This window comes from Scyliorhinus torazame, chromosome 4 (genome assembly GCF_047496885.1).
Source record: "Scyliorhinus torazame isolate Kashiwa2021f chromosome 4, sScyTor2.1, whole genome shotgun sequence".
Classification (NCBI taxonomy): Eukaryota; Metazoa; Chordata; class Chondrichthyes; order Carcharhiniformes; family Scyliorhinidae; genus Scyliorhinus; species Scyliorhinus torazame.
Genome location: NC_092710.1, coordinates 294,060,718 through 294,081,705, shown reverse-complemented (window position 1 = coordinate 294,081,705; position 20,988 = coordinate 294,060,718). Strand labels below are relative to the sequence as shown.

The 20,988-nt window shown below is 47.5% G+C and overlaps 1 protein-coding gene across 2 annotated transcripts; it reads left to right on the top strand.

Moving 5' to 3' along the window:
- Nucleotides 1-221: 221 nt before the first annotated feature.
- Nucleotides 222-20,351, top strand: bend3 (BEN domain containing 3). 2 transcript variants are annotated; one of them, XM_072499934.1, is made up of 4 exons: nt 222-310; nt 664-762; nt 11,491-11,693; nt 13,814-20,351. In XM_072499934.1, exon 4 carries the CDS (start codon nt 13,908-13,910, stop codon nt 16,059-16,061), a length of 2,154 nt encoding a protein of 717 aa, XP_072356035.1. In that variant the 5' UTR covers nt 222-310; nt 664-762; nt 11,491-11,693; nt 13,814-13,907; the 3' UTR covers nt 16,062-20,351. The 2 variants fall into 2 exon arrangements, with proteins under 2 accessions (XP_072356035.1, XP_072356034.1); XM_072499933.1 differs by having other exon boundaries at nt 13,809-20,351.
- The last annotated feature ends 637 nt before the right edge of the window (nt 20,352-20,988 follow it).

Genomic DNA, 20,988 nt, shown 5'->3' with positions numbered 1-20,988 from the left:
CAAAATAAAAGCTCCTTTGGAAGTGTTGACGTGCTTTCTAAGAATGGGTGCATCTTCTCCACTTTTCTCACTGCAGTTGTTGCTTTAACTTTGTGAAAACGTTGTGGTGAGAAAAGCCAGTTACGTCCGACCTGCTCCCCAGAATGCCAACTTCCACTGATTTACTTCTGTTAAAGAACATTTCTGTTGTGCGTTGCATGCGTGAAAGTGTTATGCGGACAATTTCTCAGAATAATCTCACTGTTGAGCAGAACCTTCTACCCCTAAATGTCAACAGTTTCATTCTGTTCAAATGCAGGAAATGAAATAGGTGTGTTTCATAAGGATAATTAAAAAGTAGTTTTTTTTTTCTTCTTTATAAGTTTTAGTTCTTATAATAATAAACGAGTTAACATAACATTTAGTCTGGAAAATAGAGATAAATTCAGCATAAGTGACTCATTTTTTTCTCAGACTTTTGTCATTCACTTGGCAGAGTAAAAGTTTCACCTTGGCCAAATTAACTGTCGAATGAATTATCCCCAGAAAAACGGATAAATCCAAAAGGGTTTGTCAGGCAAGAACGACTGAATATTTAGCTTCGCTAGCTGTTAATCCAGATAGCTTTATTAGCCGTTATTCACATACTTTGTATTTAACTGTAAAGTTCTTTATTCCAAATAGACAATGAACATTGCAGCGCAGAATGAAGAATCTGGACCCAGAGCACCATTCATAGTTCAAAACCCTTCGGTCAGTAAGATGAAGATTTAGGAGCACATGGTAAATTCCTTTATAATTATTATTTTGCGGGGGGGGGGGGGGGGGGGGGAGCAGGAGGAAAGGCCTTCTTGATGTAATGGGATTCATGCCATACACAGATGAAACACAGATTTGCAGACTAATTCAACAATATGTGGACAAAGGTTGTAAGAGAAGCAACTGACTTTACAGCAGGAACGTGAATTGGTTTTATTTCCGTTCCCTTTTTAGTGGCTCCTGGTAACTCCTGTAGTTTCACTAATGTTTCTTCGTACTAGCTTCGTACCCAGTGCCTGCCAGATGGACAAAGTGATGCAATAACACTTGGGTCGCACATACCACAGGTTTATGATTTAACTTGTGATTGGCAGGCACCTAACCCAATATTCTGCAATGAGACATTTTTAATGAATGTAGAAAAGGAGCCTCTGTGACCGAGCAATCATAATATCATTAATTTTATATTGAGTTTGAGAGGGATTTTTGAAAATTCATTTACGGGAAGTGGGTGTCACTGGTTGGGCTCTGCAGACCCTGTGTACTACGCTGCATCCCTTTAAAATGATCTTGTATAGGGCAGCAACGGTGGCGCAGTGGGTTAGCCCTGCTGCCTCACGGCGCTGAGGTCCCAAGTTCGATCCCGGCTCTGGGTCACTGTCCATGTGGAGTTTGCAAATTCTCCCCGTGTTTGCGTGGGTTTCGCCCCCACAACCCAAAGATGTGCCGATTAGGAGGATTGCCATGCTAAATTGCCCCTTGGAAAAAATGAATTGGGTACTCTAAAAAAATTTTTTTTAAGTGATCTTGTGTATCTTACTGTATGCATGCCGGACAATGATTTACTCAGTTCATTATTTATAGCAAAATTGTCAATATCTTTGTGCATTATTAACTTTTTTGTTAAGAGTTTTCTTAATTATAGGATTTAGTGCCGTCAAGGGCCCACCTACTAAATAACCACTGAAATATATTATGAATTATAATATGCCTGTTGCCCCAATGGAAAATGCCAATCCGAGAGACACTAAACCTCCAGTAAATATATGTATGCATGCAACCTGATAAGACTAGATGATAATTAACATTAAAATTAATTAAAGGGAATTAAATTTAGGCAACTATTATTGTTCCTTCAGGTACACCCTGACACTTTACTTATTTACAGAATGATCTGGCAAGCCAGGAAACAATATGTTGCCGTGGAGATAACCAGTATATAAATTTTTCATCAGTCAGTGGTAGGATAAATGCTATTGCTAAATAGTCATACATGTGAATAACTTTTAAAAAATCAATTCTCCACAATTCTACAAATGTAGAGACGCAGTCTCCCTCCTGCAGAGGGCTGGAACTGAATAATATTGTACTCCAATACTGCGCTAAGTACTATACAGTAGGGAATCCCCTAACTTTGTCACAACTCTCCAAAGTGACTCCAGATGCTTTTTATGGTTGGTAAGACCTTCACGTCTTTTTTTAAATAACCTCTTATTCTGTTTTTCCCACCCTTTCCATTAAAATGCTTCTATCTCCAGTCCAAACCCTGCCACTGGTCAGGATTATCCTAGAGAGTAAGCCCAATACCAGACTACCCTTTCTCATTGCAATCTTCCTCCTCAAACTTCACTCCCATCACTGTCCTTTGAATACCTTCAATATGGTATGTTTCCACTAACACCGTTTGTGACTATAAAATAGTAATAATCTTTATTAGTGTCACAAGTAGCTTACATTTACACTGAAATGAAGTTGCTGTGAAAATCCCTAGTCACCACACTATGGCGCCTGTTCGGGTACACAGAGGGAGAATTTAGAATGTCCAATTCACCTAACAGCACGTCTTTTCGGGACTTGTGGGAGGAAAGGAGAGCACCTGGAGGAAACCCACGCAGACACGGGGAGAGCGTGCAGACTCCGCACAGACGGTGACCCAAAGCGGGAATTGAACCCTGGTCCCTGGCGCTGTGAAATACAACTGCTAACCGCTGTGAAGTAAAAGTGCTAACCACTGTGCTACCGTGCCCACCCATAAAATAATTGCTGCGTGACTTGGATTCGAACCGAGGTTGCTGTGGCCACAATGCAGAATACTAACCACGATACGATCACGGCACCACACATCAGTCGGCGTTATAAACATGGTAGGCTGTCTCTGTCCTCTGCACAGCACTCGGTGATGTTGACATCTCCAAATCTCCTTTGCACTGGACACTGCTTTGTATGGTCCCATTCCTACTTGTAACATCGGGAAAATCACATCTCTTGTAATGATGTTTACTTCCACATGGTCAGCAGGGTATATTTAGCAGCTTCATCTCTGGTTACTGTTCTCTCTCCATCCAAATGCACCCATCAGCAGCATCACTTGTATATTTTCAGGTATCTGCTGGTGTGAACAAACACAGCTCCTCTTCTCTGTCACTGTCTCTCTGACTGCTGCTCTACTGTCTGACCACGTAGCTGACAGCAAGTCCTGGATGAATAAAAACTGTTTGTGACTCGACAGCTGCAAAGTTGAAGCCATCATGTGTGACTGCTGCTTTAATTTCTACACCTTATCACGTCTCTCTCTCTCTCTCTCTGTCCTCTCTCTCCGAATATTTGCTTAGGGCAGCACGGTATCATTGTGGATAGCACAATTGCTTCACAGCTCCAGGGTCCCAGGTTCGATTCCGGCTTGGGTCACTGTCTGTGCGGAGTCTGCACATCCTCCCCGGGTGTGCGTGGGTTTCCTCCGGGTGCTCCGGTTTCCTCCCACAGTCCAAAGATGTGCGGGTTAGGTGGATTGGCCATGATTAATTGCCCTTAGTGTCCAAAATTGCCTTAGTGTTGGATGGGGTTACTGGGTTATGGGGATAGGGTGGAGGTGTTGACCTTGGGTAGGGTGCTCTTTTCAAGAGCCGGTGCAGACTCGATGGGCCGAATGGCCCTCCTTCTGCACTGTAAATTCTATGAATCTATGAATCTAGGTTAAGCCCAGCCCCACTGACAAGGGTAGTATTTATTGCCCATTTGCAATAACTTGTGAAGGTGGTGATGAGTTGTCCTTCATTCCCCCACAGCATTTGAAAATCAGATTCTAATCTTTGTCATCTCCAGACTCAATTCTCCCACAGCTCTCCTTGCTGGCCTCCTGAATGTTCTGCCATCTGCCCCCAGTCCCACTCCTTATTCACAACAATTTCCGATGGAAGAAAGGCGAAGAATTTGCTGTTTTATTGCATTCTTCACAATCTCGGGACAGGTCAACATTTTATTTTTACAGCGATGCACCTTTTGCAGTTGTAATGTGGGAAAATTTAGCCCCCTATCTCTAACACATTAATTTCAAAATTCTTGTTCTCACCTATAGTTCCTTCGTCAAATTTAAATTCCACAATATCCTTTCTGCACTGCTGACTTTGGCACCCTTTGGATCCACTTTCAGCCACAGCCTTCAGCCTTTTCAGTCCCACATTGTGGAATTTCTCCCCTGCACTCTTGAATTTGTTTCTATTTCCCCTCTTTCAAATCCTCCTCCTCAAAAACGTACTTATTTTATCTTGCCTTTCGTCGCTATCTTTTTAACCCATCTCCCCATACATAAAGATGTCTGATCACTTTTGCATCGGTGAAGCACTTTAAGCCTATCATGTCATGTGGGTGCAGGTTAGCAAGTTGCAGCAACAACAGGAAATGGGGGGGAAGGGCCATGGTCTCTTTAAGAACTAGGAGTGAAATTTTCCCACCCTACCCATGGCGGGTTTGGTGGTGGGAGCGAAGAATCTAGCGGCAGGCAAAAAGCTGGAAAACCGGCTGCTTCAAAACGGTTTGCAATTCCCCCTGTGGTGGGTAATGGTTTGTCGGTGATTCCGCTGCCTAGTGGCGTCAACACCATTTACATTCATTTACATCTCATGAATGCTCATAAAACAGCTGCTCGATGGAATCTCTTCGCGCCTTCCAATCTTACAGCAGCGAGAAATTATGCCAGCCTCAAAACCGTTTGAAAATGAGTGACATGCATGATTTTGAGGTGAGGGCAACATACTTAGCATACCTGCCATAGCGCTGCGCCTGTCTTGTTGCGATGAACACAGCTGGGGCTGTAGGTCTGTTCCTGCTCTTTACCTACATTGTCCACAAAGACAGGACTGTGGTGCGGGACTCATGCAGGCCTCCACTTGCAGACACTGACAGTACTGCTCCCAGGGTTGGGGAATGCTCCCAGTGGCTGACACCATTGTCCATGAGGGCATCACTGTGCTGGGATACTCAGGCTGAACTCCACTCTTGCAAATGAACATTGCAACCGGGCATGGTGTGTGAAGTGAGGGTGTGGGTGACGAGCATGGGATGGGGTGCAGCTGAGAAGGAAGGCTGTGCACGGGCTGTGACGGAGAAGAGAAAACGCAAGGGGGGGGGGCAGTGGTGAAGGAAGGTTGTGGAAAGGCTATGAGTGGGTGATGGAACACCCACGATGGAAGGTAGGGGCAGGGAGGTAGAGGAGGTTGAGTAACAGTGGGTAGACTGAGAGGTGGGAAACTGGTACATGATAAACATTAAAGGGATAACATTTTTTACTGGAAGGGTATGCATGCAGACTCTGAAATAGGAAGGGGGGTGTTGTCAGTGTGACACATGAGTGGTGGGGTGCATGGAGACACAAAAAGGAGGTTGGTGGCTGTTTATCTGGGAGTGACAAATGTAGTTCTTAGACTTAATGGCAATGTGGAACTCTGTGAATGTTCAAGCCGTTGGTCTGGGGTTTGCAGTCAGACCCCACAGAGCTCAGACACTCCTGCAGTGATGTGACATGGAGTCACAGATTACAGGGGCTATGTGAACCTCACAGTCAGATGGCAGAGACTGGAGACAGTCCAGGGGTGCAGGGGGCATGTAGCAGGAGGAATCATTGGGAGCACGGTGTATGTTAGCGCGGAGGGACAAGAGATCTGTGCTCCAGAGGAAATAGCAAAGCTTGGTGTGCAGGCCTGTCTCACAGTCACTTCCCCTGGGCTTGGCAGAATCTGGAATGGGCTGCAGATGGAATGGTGAGGGTAACTGGAGACATCTGCAGCATGTAGATTGTAAACACATAATAAAAGTGTGTGTGGGTGGGAGGGGGGGGGGGGTGGTGATGTGAAGCTCTCCGTTTTGGGGGGGGGCAGTTCATCTTGGTAGGTTACCAGGTACACAGCCTCTAAATGGGTACAGGTCGACATGTGGCATGGGCACATCACCAGTGGTGGACTTGGGTGTGGGGGAGGGTAGGAATCTCCATCGAAGGACTGCAGGATCCAAAATTGTTGGGGGGGTTGGCGGTGTTGGAGAACAACAGGAGGAAGCTCTATCTTCATATCTTGAGGTTCCAGGTATATATCTGGCACACGGACAGTGAGAGGGGGAGAATTAAAATTTTGTAGTATCATAGAAATGGAGCTGGCTCAAAATGAAGTACCCTGATCTGAGGCAGGGTGGGAGGAGTGTACTGCTGGGCTAAGGGATTTACGAGAGAGTTGAGTGTGGGTGTGAGGGAGCTAAGTGTGGGTGTGAGAGAATTGAGTGTGTGGTGAAAGTTGAGTGTGTGTGGTGCAAGAGAGGCATGTGTGAATGTGCATGAGAGCAATAGAGGTGTGAGTGTGAGTGGTAGAGAGAGGGGAGCAAGAGTGTGTATGTGTGAGAGAAGGGAATGAGTGTCAGAGAGAGGCGAGTTTGTGTGAGAGAGAGGCGGGTTTGTGTGAGAGAGAGGCGAGTGTGTGTGAGAGAGAGGCGAGTGTGTGAGAGAGGCGAGTGTGTGTGAGAGAGAGGCGAGTGTGTGTGAGAGATTGGCAAGTGTGTGTGAGAGATTGGCAAGTGTGTGTGAGAGATTGGTGAGTGTGTGTGAGAGATTGGCGAGAGTGTGTGAGAGATTGGCGAGTGTGTGTGAGAGATTGGCGAGTGTGGGTGAGGGAGGCGAGTGTGCGAGAGAGGCGAGTGTGCGAGAGAGGCGAGTGTGCGAGAGAGGCGAGTGTGCGAGAGAGGCGAGTGTGCGAGAGAGGCGAGTGTGCGAGAGGCGAGTGTGTGTGTGAGAGATGCGAGTGTGTGTGTGAGAGGCGAGTGTGTGTGAGAGAGAGGCGAGTGTGTGTGAGAGAGACGAGTGTGTGTGAGAGAGGCGAGTGTGTGTGAGAGAGGCGAGTGTGTGTGAGAGGCGAGTGTGTGTGAGAGAGGCGAGTGTGTGTGAGAGAGGCGAGTGTGTGTGAGAGAGGCGAGTGTGTGTGAGAGGCGAGTGTGTGTGAGAGAGGCGAGTGTGTGTGAGAGAGGCGAGTGTGTGTGAGAGAGGCGAGTGTGTGTGAGAGAGGCGAGTGTGTGTGAGAGAGGCGAGTGTGTGTGAGAGAGGCGAGTGTGTGTGAGAGAGGCGAGTGTGTGTGAGAGAGGCGAGTGTGTGTGAGAGAGGCGAGTGTGTGTGAGAGAGGCGAGTGTGTGTGAGAGAGGCGAGTGTGTGTGAGAGAGGCGAGTGTGTGTGAGAGAGGCGAGTGTGTGTGAGAGAGGCGAGTGTGTGTGAGAGAGGCGAGTGTGTGTGAGCGAGGCGAGTGTGTGTGAGATTGGCGAGTGTGTGTGTGAGATTGGCGAGTGTGTGTGTGAGATTGGCGAGTGTGTGTGTGAGATTGGCGAGCGTGTGTGAGAGATTGGCGAGCGTGTGTGAGAGATTGGCGAGCGTGTGTGAGAGATTGGCGAGCGTGTGTGAGAGATTGGCGAGCGTGTGTGAGAGATTGGCGAGCGTGTGTGAGAGAGGCGAGCGTGTGTGAGAGAGGCGAGCGTGTGTGAGAGAGGCGAGTGTGTGAGGCGAGTGCGTGTGAGAGAGGCGAGTGTGCGAGGGAGGCGAGCGCGTGCGAGGGAGGCGAGCGCGTGCGAGGGAGGCGAGCATGTGCGAGAGAGACAAAAAAAAAAGCAGACTTAAAGATTTATCCGCCATCTAATGATTCAAACACTGCTGCATGTGTGGGGATGCCCTCTCGTATATGTTTTCCTCCACTACCACTGAGGAGACACAAATGCTGCTAGAATGTCAGTGCTGATGAGCTTCCCTAACTCAATGGTGTTCGTTAGAAACTCTTACACGACACACTTCAAATAGAGATTTAAACACCTCTCCCTGACATCACGCAAGGATGCGGAGACTAGCTCGACTGAGTTTGACATCACGGGAATGTTCTTCTCACAGTGGAACACTTTGAATGGGAGGATGCTAAATTGTGACATAAGAGGATTCCAATGTACAAGGTCACAACCTCTTCAGTTGACCAAAACATTTACGTTACCATCAAATGTATTCACAAAAGGGTACTTTGATTACACACCCGTGACCCAAAAGCGACATCAAAATGTCCTCACTATCCTAACCCTACCACCATGCCTGGGTGCAGCCCCAACATCCTCAGCAGAGGTGGAAACAACTTGCTGAATGTTACTTCCTGATGTTGGTGATGACCTTGGCAGTCGTCCTCTGGTGACCTGGGCCTCAGCCTGATGATGGTCACGAGTAGAGTCACCCTCGACAGCCAAAGCAGCTGGAGTGTAAGGGGTCACACATAGAGGGGACTGAAAGTGGCTACACACCCTTTGAGGGTACTGAGAGCAGGCCCTGGGGTGTCCAGCTGACGCTCATCCTCCCTTTGGATGCCCGAGGGCCCATCTTGACTCCTGCAGGAGATGGTGCACCTGGAGGGAGGCCTTGGTGCCTCATTTCAGCCGCCTACATCTTGATGGTGCCCATCAGGGCGCGTGGCTATCGAAAGTGAGGCTGAGCACCAATCCAGCAAGATCTGCTGGAACAAAGGCTCCATGGTGGTCGCCAACCTTCCCCAGGTGATCTCTAGGTGCTCGCATGTCAGAGCCATGACATCAGACTGAAAGTCGACGGATTCCTCCATCGTTTAGTCTGATGAGTGTTGAACTCTGCCTGGTGTTCCACATATCCACCATTGAGTTGGCGGCTGCTTCCAGAGGCTCATCGTCTGACTGGGACTGAGCGGGTGGGTGGCTGTTCTCCAGCAGCCCTCTGAGGGCCAGAGACCTGGGTTAATTATTCCTGCCTTTGACTGGTGTAGGGTTGTGTCAGTAAGGTGTTCTCCAGAAAGTTGGCCCGAGCCTGATCGAGAGCCTCACTGAGGTGTGTGTCTCTGCACTGGAACAGGGTATGTGTGAGCGATGGTTCTTCCAGAGCTTCCTCTTCATTCATGGTCTGGGTGGCTGGTCAGCTATCTCGTGGACCTCAACATGCCAGTGCCTAGAAAATAGAGAATAGCATTTCAGTTGATGAGCATAAGCATTATATGTGACTCACTGTGTTTGTCAGGCCTTGGCGAAGTGATGGAGCTGTGATCCGTATTATGTTGCTGGGAAAGGCTGATCTCTCCTTCCCCAAAAGAGCGATCACTGTCCACCCCAGTTCGGCTGCAGCCTCCTCAAGTCACTCACCATCCTGACTTGGAAATATATTGCCGTTCTTTCACTGATCGGCAACAAAAGCTGGCCAAGCCAGTGAAGTCTACATCCCATAAATTAATTTTAAAATAACACAATGGGGGCACTGATGTCGATTGTCCCTCCCCAGTCTGAAATCTTTTGCGCCTCTTATGTACAAGCTTGATCTGTATGAAGATGAAAGATGGCATGTTGAGAAGGGATGGAGCAGAGGCTGGATCAGGTGCATGCTCCCTGTGAGTGTTGAGCCTTCTCAGTAGGGCCAGAGGATGGATTGTGAGCAACATGATTTTCATAGATTATCATAGAATAATAATCTATGGGGCAGCACGGTAGCATGGTGGTTAGCACAATTGCTTCACAGCTCCAGGGTCCCAGGTTCGATTCCCCGCTGGGTCACTGTCTGTGCGGAGTTTGCACGTTCTCCCCGTGTCTGCGTGGGTTTCCTCTGGGTGCTCCGGTTTCCTCCCACAGTCCAAAGATGTGCAGGTTAGGTGGATTGGCTATGCTAAATTGCCCTTAGTGTCCAAAATTGCCCTTAGTGCTGGGTGGGGTTTCTGGGTTATGGGGATGGGGTGGAGGTGTGGACTTGGGTAGGGTGTTCTTTCCAAGAGCCGGTGCAGACTCGATGGGCCGAATGGCCTCCTTCTGCACTGTAAATTCTATGTATCTATGATAGATGGGATGGTGGTGATGTGAACATCGCCATCAGAGAAGTAGAGGTATTGATATGTGTCCCCCGTCAATGGTTGTGTGAGATCCGTGAAAAGAGCCGCTGTTTGAGTGCATGGGGGCATGGGGAGAGTTTAATATTGATGGGATTTGAAGGATGACTTACCCTGACAGAGCAGATGAGATCATTTATCCTCTTCCTACACTGGATGACGCTCTGGATGTGGATGCCACCCATGCTGACCTGCTCTGCGATGGCTTCCCAGGCCAGAGACAATAGGTTGGTGTGCTTCCTGGAGCCATCCCTGGGATACAGGACATGCCTTGCGCCCCCAGTACTCTGATCAAGACCTCGAAGGCTTGCTGGGTAAAGCGGAGTGCTGCCATCTTCCTGAGGCTTTTGGCTTTCTTGTAGCTGGAAGACATCGCTGCATGTGTCCTGAAGACAGGTGGGCTGGAGAGAGTGAGATGTATGCGTTGGACTGGCACTTAAATATGACACTCGGACCTTTGAATCGAACATCTGATGGTGGGCGGTTGAATCAGCTCCAGACACACCATCAGATGTTAGATTCAAAGGTCCGAGGAAAGCGTTCCCGACATTCTGGCCAATGGGGTGGGCGCTGCCAAAATATCCTGGCACCGCACTTGGTCTCAAAAATAGGAAATTCTGCCCAAGGTTTCTCTAGGACATGTTTTCTGGCAAAACACCCAGCTTCCAGAAAATTGTCATGTGACCAGATTGCCTGGGATATAAACAATAGAGGGAAGAAAAGGTCACAGACCTTTAATGGTGTGATTCTATCATCAAGAACTTTAGGTTTCAAGTTTGAGAACAAGCCGGCTGAAGAAGGGAAAACATCTGAAACAGAGTTCAGTTGAAATTTTGTGTGTTGGCTAAAAGAATTAAAAACCTTTGAACTTCTGGGAGAACCAAGTTGAGGGTGTGGTAGAGTTACTTTTAGATGGAAAACATCCCGTACCAGCCTCCCCGAACAGGCGCCGGAATGTGGCGACTAGGGGCTTTTCACAGTAACTTCATTGAAGCCTATTGTGACAATAAGCGACTTTCATTTCATTTCATTAGAACCAGCATTTTGAGCCAAGGCGGCAACATTTAAGATGTCAGATACACCTGTATTGAATGGGAAGTTTGTGACAGTGGGATGGGTAGAGGGATTTGAAGAGAAAACCTTTCCAGAAATAAGCAGACGGTTCAAGAAATCTCAACCTTTATATAAACCTTTGAAGAAGTACTCAAAGCAAGTGTTTAATCTCCTGATGTTTGCTAATATTTGACTTGCTGACGGTTCTTAGAGCTTTTAAGTTAATTGCCAAATTGCGTTTATATAAACTTCATAAATTTTGAAACAAAGGCCTTGGTTTTCACACTGAAGAGGCATGGTTATCAGTTGCCTATGTCTGCAAATATCCAAGGTACTGAAGTTCCCTGAATATCCTCTGTTGTAACTCTGATGTTCAAGTCAACTACAATTTTGTTCGTCGGAAAGAGGTAGAGCAAAATAAAGCTTGAGTTCAGATAAAGCTTGAACTGAGAAATCAATGATCGCTATTCTCGTAATGTGGGAAAAAAATAACTTGATAGCTTTATGTTTTCCTTTCCCTTCGCAGTGACAAAGGTCGATATTGACAGGGTCAAAGCAGAAATTAGCACCAAAGAAGGTGATGTGGGTGGCTGCAGTCCAGATAGAGCTGTAGAGCCCAACAATGTACAGGATACAGCAAAACGAACGCCGATACAAAATGGTTTTGGTGAGATGATTCCGGAATACGAGAGTGCCGTCATCCGTAAAAGGAGAAGAATTATTTGTGAGGTAAATATCGCCCACGCTGCAGTATATTCTAACCGTACAAATATCTTTTAACCTTTCTTTGGAATAATGCCTTGTCACGCTTTATTCCAAAGAAATACCCTGCTTAAATGTTATTGATTATATTTTAATGTGCTTTAACTTAGAGCCACATGACAGGACTAGGCTTTGGAGTACTGATGCACTTTAGTCTGCTGTGGTAGAATGTAGGTTTGATTCCCCTCTTTACTAAGCTCTTGATCACAGTTACGTTGCTGTTCAGCTGGGGGAAGTGCATGGTTAGTGACTGGAACTGGACAACCCAGCTCTGATTTTCATGCACCTCTCAGGAGCTGGCTCAGAGCAGCAGTAGTTCAACAGGTTGCTTTCTCAGTGGCCACGCCCATTATCAGTGATTGGTGCAAAGAGGTATAGGGGCCGGTAAGTGGTAGGCAATATTGACGCAACACAAGTGCCAGGCAATGACAATCTCCAATGAGAGACAACCCTTAACTTTCAACAAAATTAACAGTATAGAGTTCTCCTCCTCCAACATCCTAGTGGTTACCATTGACTAGAAATTTAACTGGACAAGCTGCAGCCGCGCGTACGCTTACACCCCCCCACTCTCGCACCGATCGCGCCCGAAAAGATGGCGCCGGTTGTGCTGGACTGCCCTAACCCCACAACTGACCTGCTGGCCACCCCCTACTACTCCCCCCAGACCTGGCGGAAGCCCCCCGGCCAGCGGCACGGCTGTTGGCGAAGTATGGCGGTGCTGGACGCTGTCCGTACGCCCTCTATCTCTCGCTCCGCAGCCACCACGCCAGGTTCACGATTGTTCAGATCACATGCGGCCCGCGCCGTCGGGGAACTCGGCCCTTTGGAGGCGAAGCATCGCGGGTGGGCTCGATAATGATATGCAAACGCAGTTGCGACTGCGCACGGCGAGCGACTCGATGGTGCCGATTTGGAGGGGGCGGAGCATCACGACCCGGATTTAAAACGGCGCCTTCCCCGATTTTGGCATCGGGAGCAATTCTCCACCCAATTGCCGTTCCCGATTTCGGCATTGGGCAACAGAGAATCCCGCCCACGGTTCGTCCCCTCTGTGTGTTCAGATTTTTAAAAATTCCATTCAGAATAATAATAATAATCATAGAATTTACAGTGCAGAAGGAGGCCACTTGGCTCATCGAGTCTGCTCTTGGAAAGAGCACCCTACCCAAGGCCCACACCTCCACCCTATCCCCACAACCCAGTAACTCCACCCAACACTAAAGGCAATTTTGGACACTAAGGGCAATTTATCATGGCCAATCCACCTAACCTGCACATCTTTGGACTGTGGGAGGAACCGGAGCACCCGGAGGAAACCCACGCAGACACGGGGAGGATGTGCAGACTCCGCACAGACAGTGACCCAAGCCGGAATCGAACCTGGGACCCTGGAGCTGTGAAGCAATTGTGCTATCCACAATGCTACCGTGCTGCCCACTGCTCCCATAATAATGGGATTATTCATGGGACCATTCATGGGATGGGAATAATTCATGGGATGTGGGTGTCGCTGGTTGGGCCAGCTCATCCCTAATTACCTTTGAACTGAGTTGTCATTTCAGAGGGCATTTAAGAGTCAACCACATTGCTGTGGGTCCGGTGTCACATGTAGGCCAGGCCAGGTAAAGATGGCAGATTTCCTTCCCTAACCAGGTAGGTTTTTAAGACAATCGCAATAGTTTCATGGTTATCATTAGACTTTTAATTCCACAATTTTAGATTTGAACCAGGGTCTCCAATGCGTTACTAGTCCAGTGACAATACCAATAGGCCACCACCTTCCCCAACTAGTGCAGTTGGATTGTTATTCAATGGAATAGAAATTGGTGCGCGTTGCACTTTAGTTTTTTTAAAATGTAACGTAAAGTGCCCACCACACCCATTGAGTAGTGGGACGGCGAGCCTCCAATCTATTCAAATTGAATATCATTTGAACAAAGCAAGTAGAAAAATGTAGAGAAATATTTGCTATTGGTTTGTGAGATAGAGGTGGTGTAAAATATATGGACAGCATATACATTTGCTTGTATTCTCTCACTGTGCAGTATTCACTAAAAATGTTGTACTTTGTGTTTTAAGGACAGGTTTGCAAGTCTAAACGGCATAGACTCTGCAGTTTCTTCCCAGGGAAACTCCGATGTTGCAGGCAAAGTAAAGGAGGCCACTACAGATTTGTTGATGGAATGTGAAGATGGTCCTCAGGACAAACCCTCGTACAGGAAGCCACTGTATAGCATCTCGCACAAAATAGCAGAGCGGCGAAACGTACAGACTGTCGATCAGCACCCCCCCGCTGAGTCTTCAGAGAGAGTTTACCTCAGCAGCCTCTTAGAACAGCAAAATCTTAATGACAACCACAAGAGTTACTGTTCTGCCTTGTCAGCCCAGGGGATTGACGATAATTCAACCCTGTATTCCTTAATCCATAAAATGATTTTCACTCTCAACACTTTGAACTCTACCATGACCCAACTGCACAGCAAAATCGATCTGCTATCGTTGGAGGTGAACAGAATTAAAAAGCACGTGAACCCCGGCGATTTGGTGGTGGAGTTCTCGCCACCCACCGAGTACCAGCTCAACAATGCAGAACTCAAGCAGGTCCTGGAGCAGAGCTCCTCCGCCGGAGACTTCGCCTGTCGATTGCTTGTGCAGCTCTTTCCGGAGCTCTTCACTGAAGACCAGGGGGTCAGCAGGGGCTGCAATGCATGTGGCTCCATGTCTGAGAAGAAGCTGGACTCTCTTCATCTCCAGCTCATCAGAAACTATATTGAGGTCTGTTATCCATTGGCCAGGAATGGCGACGTCTGGCAGGCGGAGTGCCTGCCACAAATAAACCATTTTTTCAACAGGTTCTGGGCACAGAGAGAAATGGAGAGCGGCCAGCAGAACGCTAAGGTGATCAGCTTTTATGAGTCAGACCGTGAGGTGGAACAGCCCCAGCCAAACTGCTACATTGACAACAGCACACAAGATGAAGGGCTGTCCTTGGATTCCTGCAGCAGTAATACCTCGGACTTGGTTCTGGAGCCCCAGGAGATCAGCGAGTACTTGGATGAAGCTTCGTCTCCGGGAGAATTTGCCATTTTGCTGGTACACAGACTCTTTCCGGAGCTCTTTGACATGAGGTGTTTGGGGTCACAATCCAGCTGTTATGGTTCGTCTGTAAAGCAAGCGCTCGATCCGCAGAGACTGCAGATTGTCCGCAGATATGTAGAAATCTACTTCCCCGACATGCAAGAAGACAAGATTTGGTTTCAGCAGGTCACCCGCAAGGTGGATGAAGAGCTAGCAAGTGTGAATTCCAATGGATACGAGCTGAACACCTTCACAAATGGAAGTCGGTGTTCCCCGAGTCTATCCACGGCTGCGAGCAATGACAACTGTGACTTGGATAAATCCACCCAGAAGTCGAAGAAAATCTGGCTCATGCCCGTTGATTTTAACAGCCTCGTCATCCCCCCTCCAGATTTTGAGGTACCTTGCCCAAACTATGTACTCAGCAAACAGCAGCTAAAAAACATTTACGAGAGCAGCTTGTCCATTGGAAACTTTGCCTCACGCTTGTTGGTGAGGTTGTTCCCTGAGCTTTTTACGCCGGAGAACCTGAGGAAGCAATATAACTGTAGTGGCTCCCTTGGCAAAAAGCAGCTGGACCCCGTCCGGATAAAGCTGATCCGACACTACGTGCAGCTGATGTACCCCAGAGCCAAGTGCGACAAGGCATGGAATCAAGAGTTTGTTTCCAAGCTGGACGAGAGGTGCCGCCGCCGAGATACAGAACAGAGGCGCGTTTATCAACAACGGAGGAAGAAAACCATTGTCGTCACCGTGAAGGAAGAGCCCACGACGTCAGTGCAACCGGAGCCAGTCAGAACGGAAGCAGTCCTGCTCGCACCAGAGAGAACAGAGCGGTACCACAGGAACTTCTGCAAACTGGCACTTGATCAATTAACCATGCCCACTCTTGATTTCCCAGTCCCAAATAAGCATCTGCTTTCGACTAAAGAGTTAAAGGAAATAGTTCAGGACAGCTTGTCAATTGGGAACTTTGCCGCCCGGCTTCTTGTCAGGATGTTCCCGGAGCTATTCACTTCCGAAAATCTCAGACTACAGTACAACCACTCAGGCGCCTGTAACAAGAAGCAGCTGGATCCAGTCCGCTTAAGGCTTATTCGACATTACATAGAAGCGGTTTACCCCCGAGCCAGTAACGATCAAGTGTGGCACCTTGAGTGCATACCGAGTATTGACGAAAGGTGCAGGAGGCCAGACAGGAGGAAGTCCAAGGTGATGGGAAAGGCCAAGGATACAAAAAATCCCCGTCATTAGAAACACTCAGGTTTAGCAAGTTTGAGGCAAACGTGTGAAGTTATGACAGGCATGGATAAGCTAAAACATGTTTTACAACTTCAAAAGAATCAACAGTGCCAGCTCAGAAAAGGGCACACTGGCAGTTCTCACCTTTTATTTATTTCATGTGCAATTCCGATCCCTAACCATAAATAAATGAATTATTTGATCAGGAGCAGTCTCTATACTGTTGCTGTCACTGGAGAGGAAATGTTGATGCAAAAAAATTGTGGCCCTGCTACTTTTTGTTTCTGTCGCAGGATTTCCTCTTTGACTTTCCTTGTAGTGGACAAGCCAGAAACAGGCAGATTTTAACTTGGGAATTGAGGGGGGGGGGTGTCAGCCAGGAAATTGGCTTCCTAGAGTGTGAGACCACATTGGTTTTAACCCAACACTGACTCCTGTCATTCAGCTGGTGGGAATGTTGTTAAAATTGGTGGACCTCTGATTGCTGGGGACCCAAGGAAATGTTCCCTCAGCGAGATGAGTTCTGATTTGGGGTGAGGCGGTGATTTGACAGGTTTGCGATAGACGCGGTGAGTGGGGAGGGGTTATCACCCAGGTGGGGATGACTTATAGTGGCAGGAATAACTTTCAGGTGTTTTTCAACAATCCTGAACAATCCCTATCCACCGCCACTCTCCTCCGCCTGGCTGAACTTGTCCTCTCACTGAACAAATTCACCTTTAACATGCCTCGCTTCCTCCAAACCAAAGGTTGGCTATGGGGACCTGCATGGGTCCCACTTTAGCCTGTCTCTTTATGGGGTATGTGGAACATTACTTGTTCCAATCATACTCCGCCCCATCCCACAACTCTTTTAGCGGTACAGCGATGATTGTTTTGGTGCAACTTCATGTTCCCGTCTGGACCTGGATAAATGTATTCATTTTGTTTACAATTTCCACCCCTCTTTATCACCTCACATGGCCCATCTCCGACACTTCTCTTGCCTTCCTTGACTTTTCTATTTCAATTTCTGGGGCTAGACTATCCAGAAGTATCCATTACAAACCCATTGACTCCCACAGCTACGACTACAGCTCTTCACACCCCGCATCCTGTAAGGACTCCATCCCATTCTCCCAGTTCCTTCACCTCCTCCACATCTGTTCCAATGATGCTACTTTCCAAAACGGTGCTGTTGACATGTGTTTATTCTTCCTTAATCATGGTTTCCCACCCACTACGGTCGTTAAACCGTGTCCGACCCATCTCCCACACCTCTGCTCTCACCCCATCTCCTCCCTCCCAGAACCAGGATAGTGTCCCTCTTGCTCTCACTTTTCACCCCACCAGCCTCCTCATTCAAAGGATCATCCTCCCCCAGTTCCGCCAACTGCAGCTTGATGCCACCAACAAGCACAACTTACCCTCACTCCCCCTGTAAGCATTCCGTAGGGACCATTCCCTCTGGGATATCCTGGTCCACTCCTCCATCACCCTCCTCCCATGGCACACACCCATGCAATCTTTACCTCCTCCCTGCCCACTACCCCAGGCCCTAAACAAACTTTTCAAGTGAGGCAGCACTTCACGTGCACCTTAATCTGGTCTATTGCAGTCTCTGCTCCCAGTGAGGTCTGCTCTACATTGGAGAGACTAAACGCAGACTGTGTGACCACTTTGCAGAACACCTTCGGTCCGTCGATAAGCAGACCTTCCTGTCGCTTGCCATTTCAACTAACCGTCCTGCTCTCACATCCACATGTCCGTCCTTGGCCTTCTGCATTGTTCAGTGCAGCCCAGCACAAACCTCCTCTTCTGATTAGGCCGCTACAGCCTTCCGGACTTAACATTGAGTTCAACAACTTTAGACTGTGAACTCTCTCCTCCACCTTCACCCCATTTTTATTTCTTATCAATTTATTTTCATGATGTGGAGATGCTGGCGTTGGACTGGGGTGAGCACGGTAAGACGTCTTACAACAGCAGGTTAAAGTCCCAACAGGTTTTGTTTCAAATCACTAGCTTTCGGAGCACTGCACCTTCCTCGGGTGAATTAACTCACCTGAGGAAGGAGCAGTGCTCCGAAAGCTAGTGATTTGAAACAAACCTGTTGGACTTTAACCTGGTGTTGTAAGACTTCATACTGTAACTTATTTTCATATCTTCCATTGATCTGTTTTCCCCTCACCATTGTCTTCCCCCCCCCCCCCCCCCCTTCCCCCACCCTATTTGTGCCATCTGTTCCATGTCACTAGTTGGCCTTTGCCACACTATTCACCTTTGCTCTGCCACAAACACGTTCTAATCTCTTATCAGCCCCCGTCTTGGTCTTAATCACCTCCATTTACATTTCCTTTGTCTTTCTGTCCACAACACCTTTGTCAATCTCCAACTATCGCTGGCCCTCTATCCAGCTCCATCGCTTCACGCCGCTCCTCCCCCCCAAAAAAAAAAACAGTATAGGTCTGACCCTATTTCAGTTCTCTTCAGCTTTGCCAAAGAGTCTTCCACACTTGAGACATCAGCTTAATTCTCTCTCCACAGACGCTGTCAGACCTGCTGCGATTGTCCAGCGTTTTCTGTTTTTGTTTCAGATTCCACAGTAATTTGCTTTTATCAGGCCTGTCTCGATGATGTGTTTAAATGAGGTTCCCAGGCATTTAGGCTCGGTGGCCATCCTGCACCTGACTTCAGGGAAGTAATAATAGTGGGTGGTGGGAACGCCCTGGAAAATAATGCAAACACCCCACTCCCCACCATCTTAGCCATTCACCCACACAAATCTCGCTGGGGCGGGATGGGAGTGATGACCGTGGCCCTGTGGCGTGCAAAATAAATCTTCTATAACCTGGGTAGATGGGCTGTTGTCGGGTGTTTATTGCACTGACATTTCATTCCTCAGGTCTGACTTCAAATCCAGTTGCCAGAGAGAGACAGAACACATCTTCCTGCTCCCCGGGAGGATGGGCAGATAGGCAGGAAGGCTGCTCTCTTACCACTCTGCTGCAGTGGGTGCACAAGAGCAGCCTGGGGCTGACTACCCCGGGTGGAAGCCAAGCTTCCACACTGCAGCTCCACCCATAGAAAAACTAAGCTCAGCTCCCCCCTTTGTGGCAGTCTGTCAGTGTTTGACCTGTCCAGACAGAAAAATCTATATTAAATGTACTGAATGTGAAGTAATGGTGCTGCTGTCCGACTGTGTCACTGTCTGAGGTAACAGCAGCTCCCAGCACAGGTTCTTTCTGTTATTGTGGTGAGGAATCTTTTAATTTTGTTTTGCCCCCATCTTTCAAGGGGGTAATAGTGTTTAACGGTGAGGGGGCAATAGGATGTTATGCAAGTAGGTGCCCGCAGACCCGTGTTCCTATGGCGATAACAGACCCTGTGAAAGGCTGGCCTGGGAAAGCTCGTTTCCATGGAGATGCCAGCTTGGGAGGCCCGTTTCCATGGAGACAGCAGCGTGTGAGACGCTGGTCAAAGCTGCTCATTTCTGTGGAGCATGAGGGCCCCGACCTTTCACCCCAGTGGAGAGCGTGACCCAAGAGGTTTTGCAGGTTAGCAAAGCAAAGGCGAATCCTGGAGGCTAAGGTGGGGAGAATTACTGAAACCAGTTTAATATCTCATCAGGCCTCAGAAACATGAGTACTTGGAACGAGTGGCCATGAATTATCCAACTGATCACCGTTTGATGACACCTATCGGTTGCCTAACTGTTGTCTTTGAAATACAATGTCTGACGTAGGAAAAATAATGTTTTGAGAAACAAACTACTGATCGCTGAGATACTTGAATGTTTTCCAGGTGAATGAATACTTTGTTAGGTTTGTGGTAGTAGTTTTACTCAGGAGTGTAATAAAGAATTAAAAACACACCACATCTCCCATGGATAAGCCAACGTCTGTGAGACTGACTAGAAGGTTTTTATACAGAAATAACTCCCAATTTTAGTGCTTTGAAAGTAAAATTACCACCTTGATGAATTTGCCTTTCTAACATTTTGCTGCTAGACCCAGCCCGAGTTTTATGGCTTGGTTATCACTTGACACTTGGGTATACCCTATCTTGTTTCACCATATTTGTGTATAAGTTAGTTATCTATAATCAGCTCATGTAAATAACATTTTAAATAGATTTATTGCCCATTAACAAAACCCCTTGTATTGAACACTGGCAATTTTTATTTCTGTTGGAACTGTGAAGATATTACTGCCAAAGTACCTCATGGTTATACATCAGTATGAAAGTACGATTCATTCAACCTGGCATTAAAGTGAACAACTTTACTTTATGGAAATGATTAAATTCTTGCAATATTGATGATATTCTTTGAAATCTGTATGATTAACCTATGATTTGCCGTTTGCATTGTTTGAAGTTGAACTTTGTACACCCCTTATCAACCAACATTCGTACCATAATCCTTCAATCCCTTCTCTTGCTAGAAATGCATCTGCTGTCTCTCGAATTCCTTTATATGATGTGCTTCTGTGATCCTTCTTAGCAGTTTAGTCCACAGCTTGACACCCTTTGGCACCTTCCTCATTTTTAACCCAAGTGCCCCGTTAGGTGAACATCGCCACGACAAAGAATTTGGTCAAATCGGTTTTGCTCGTTCCCTTTCCAATGGTGAAAATTTGTGGACCTGAATCTCCAACCTGCTGACTCGGATGAGTGTACTACCAACTAAGCAACGACGACACGATAGCTAGAAGTAACTCCAAAACTGAAAAATCGAAAAGTGGGATGCAACTGGCTCAAGATAAGAAAGCACAGTTGAGAAAGCATCTATGGAAGCATCACCTGCAATGCTCATCACATTAAACAACAGCTAAGGGCATTTCACCTGAAAAGAATCGAGGTCCTCAATCATAACCAGCAGGAGGTGGTCCAGAAAAGGAACACGAGAAAAGAATACCAGGGATCTGGAGTCCAAGGACCGATCTGACCTCCCAAGTCC

What these genes read in the sequence shown, in the direction of transcription:
- bend3 (XM_072499933.1), top strand. Translation starts at nt 11,637, where the DNA reads ATGATTCCGGAATACGAGAGTGCCGTCATCCGTAAAAGGAGAAGAATT. An exon ending in GGAGAAGAATTATTTGTGAG is followed by an intron (nt 11,694 to 13,808) that starts GTAAATATCGCC and finishes TTGTGTTTTAAG; the next exon opens with GACAGGTTTGCAAGTCTAAA.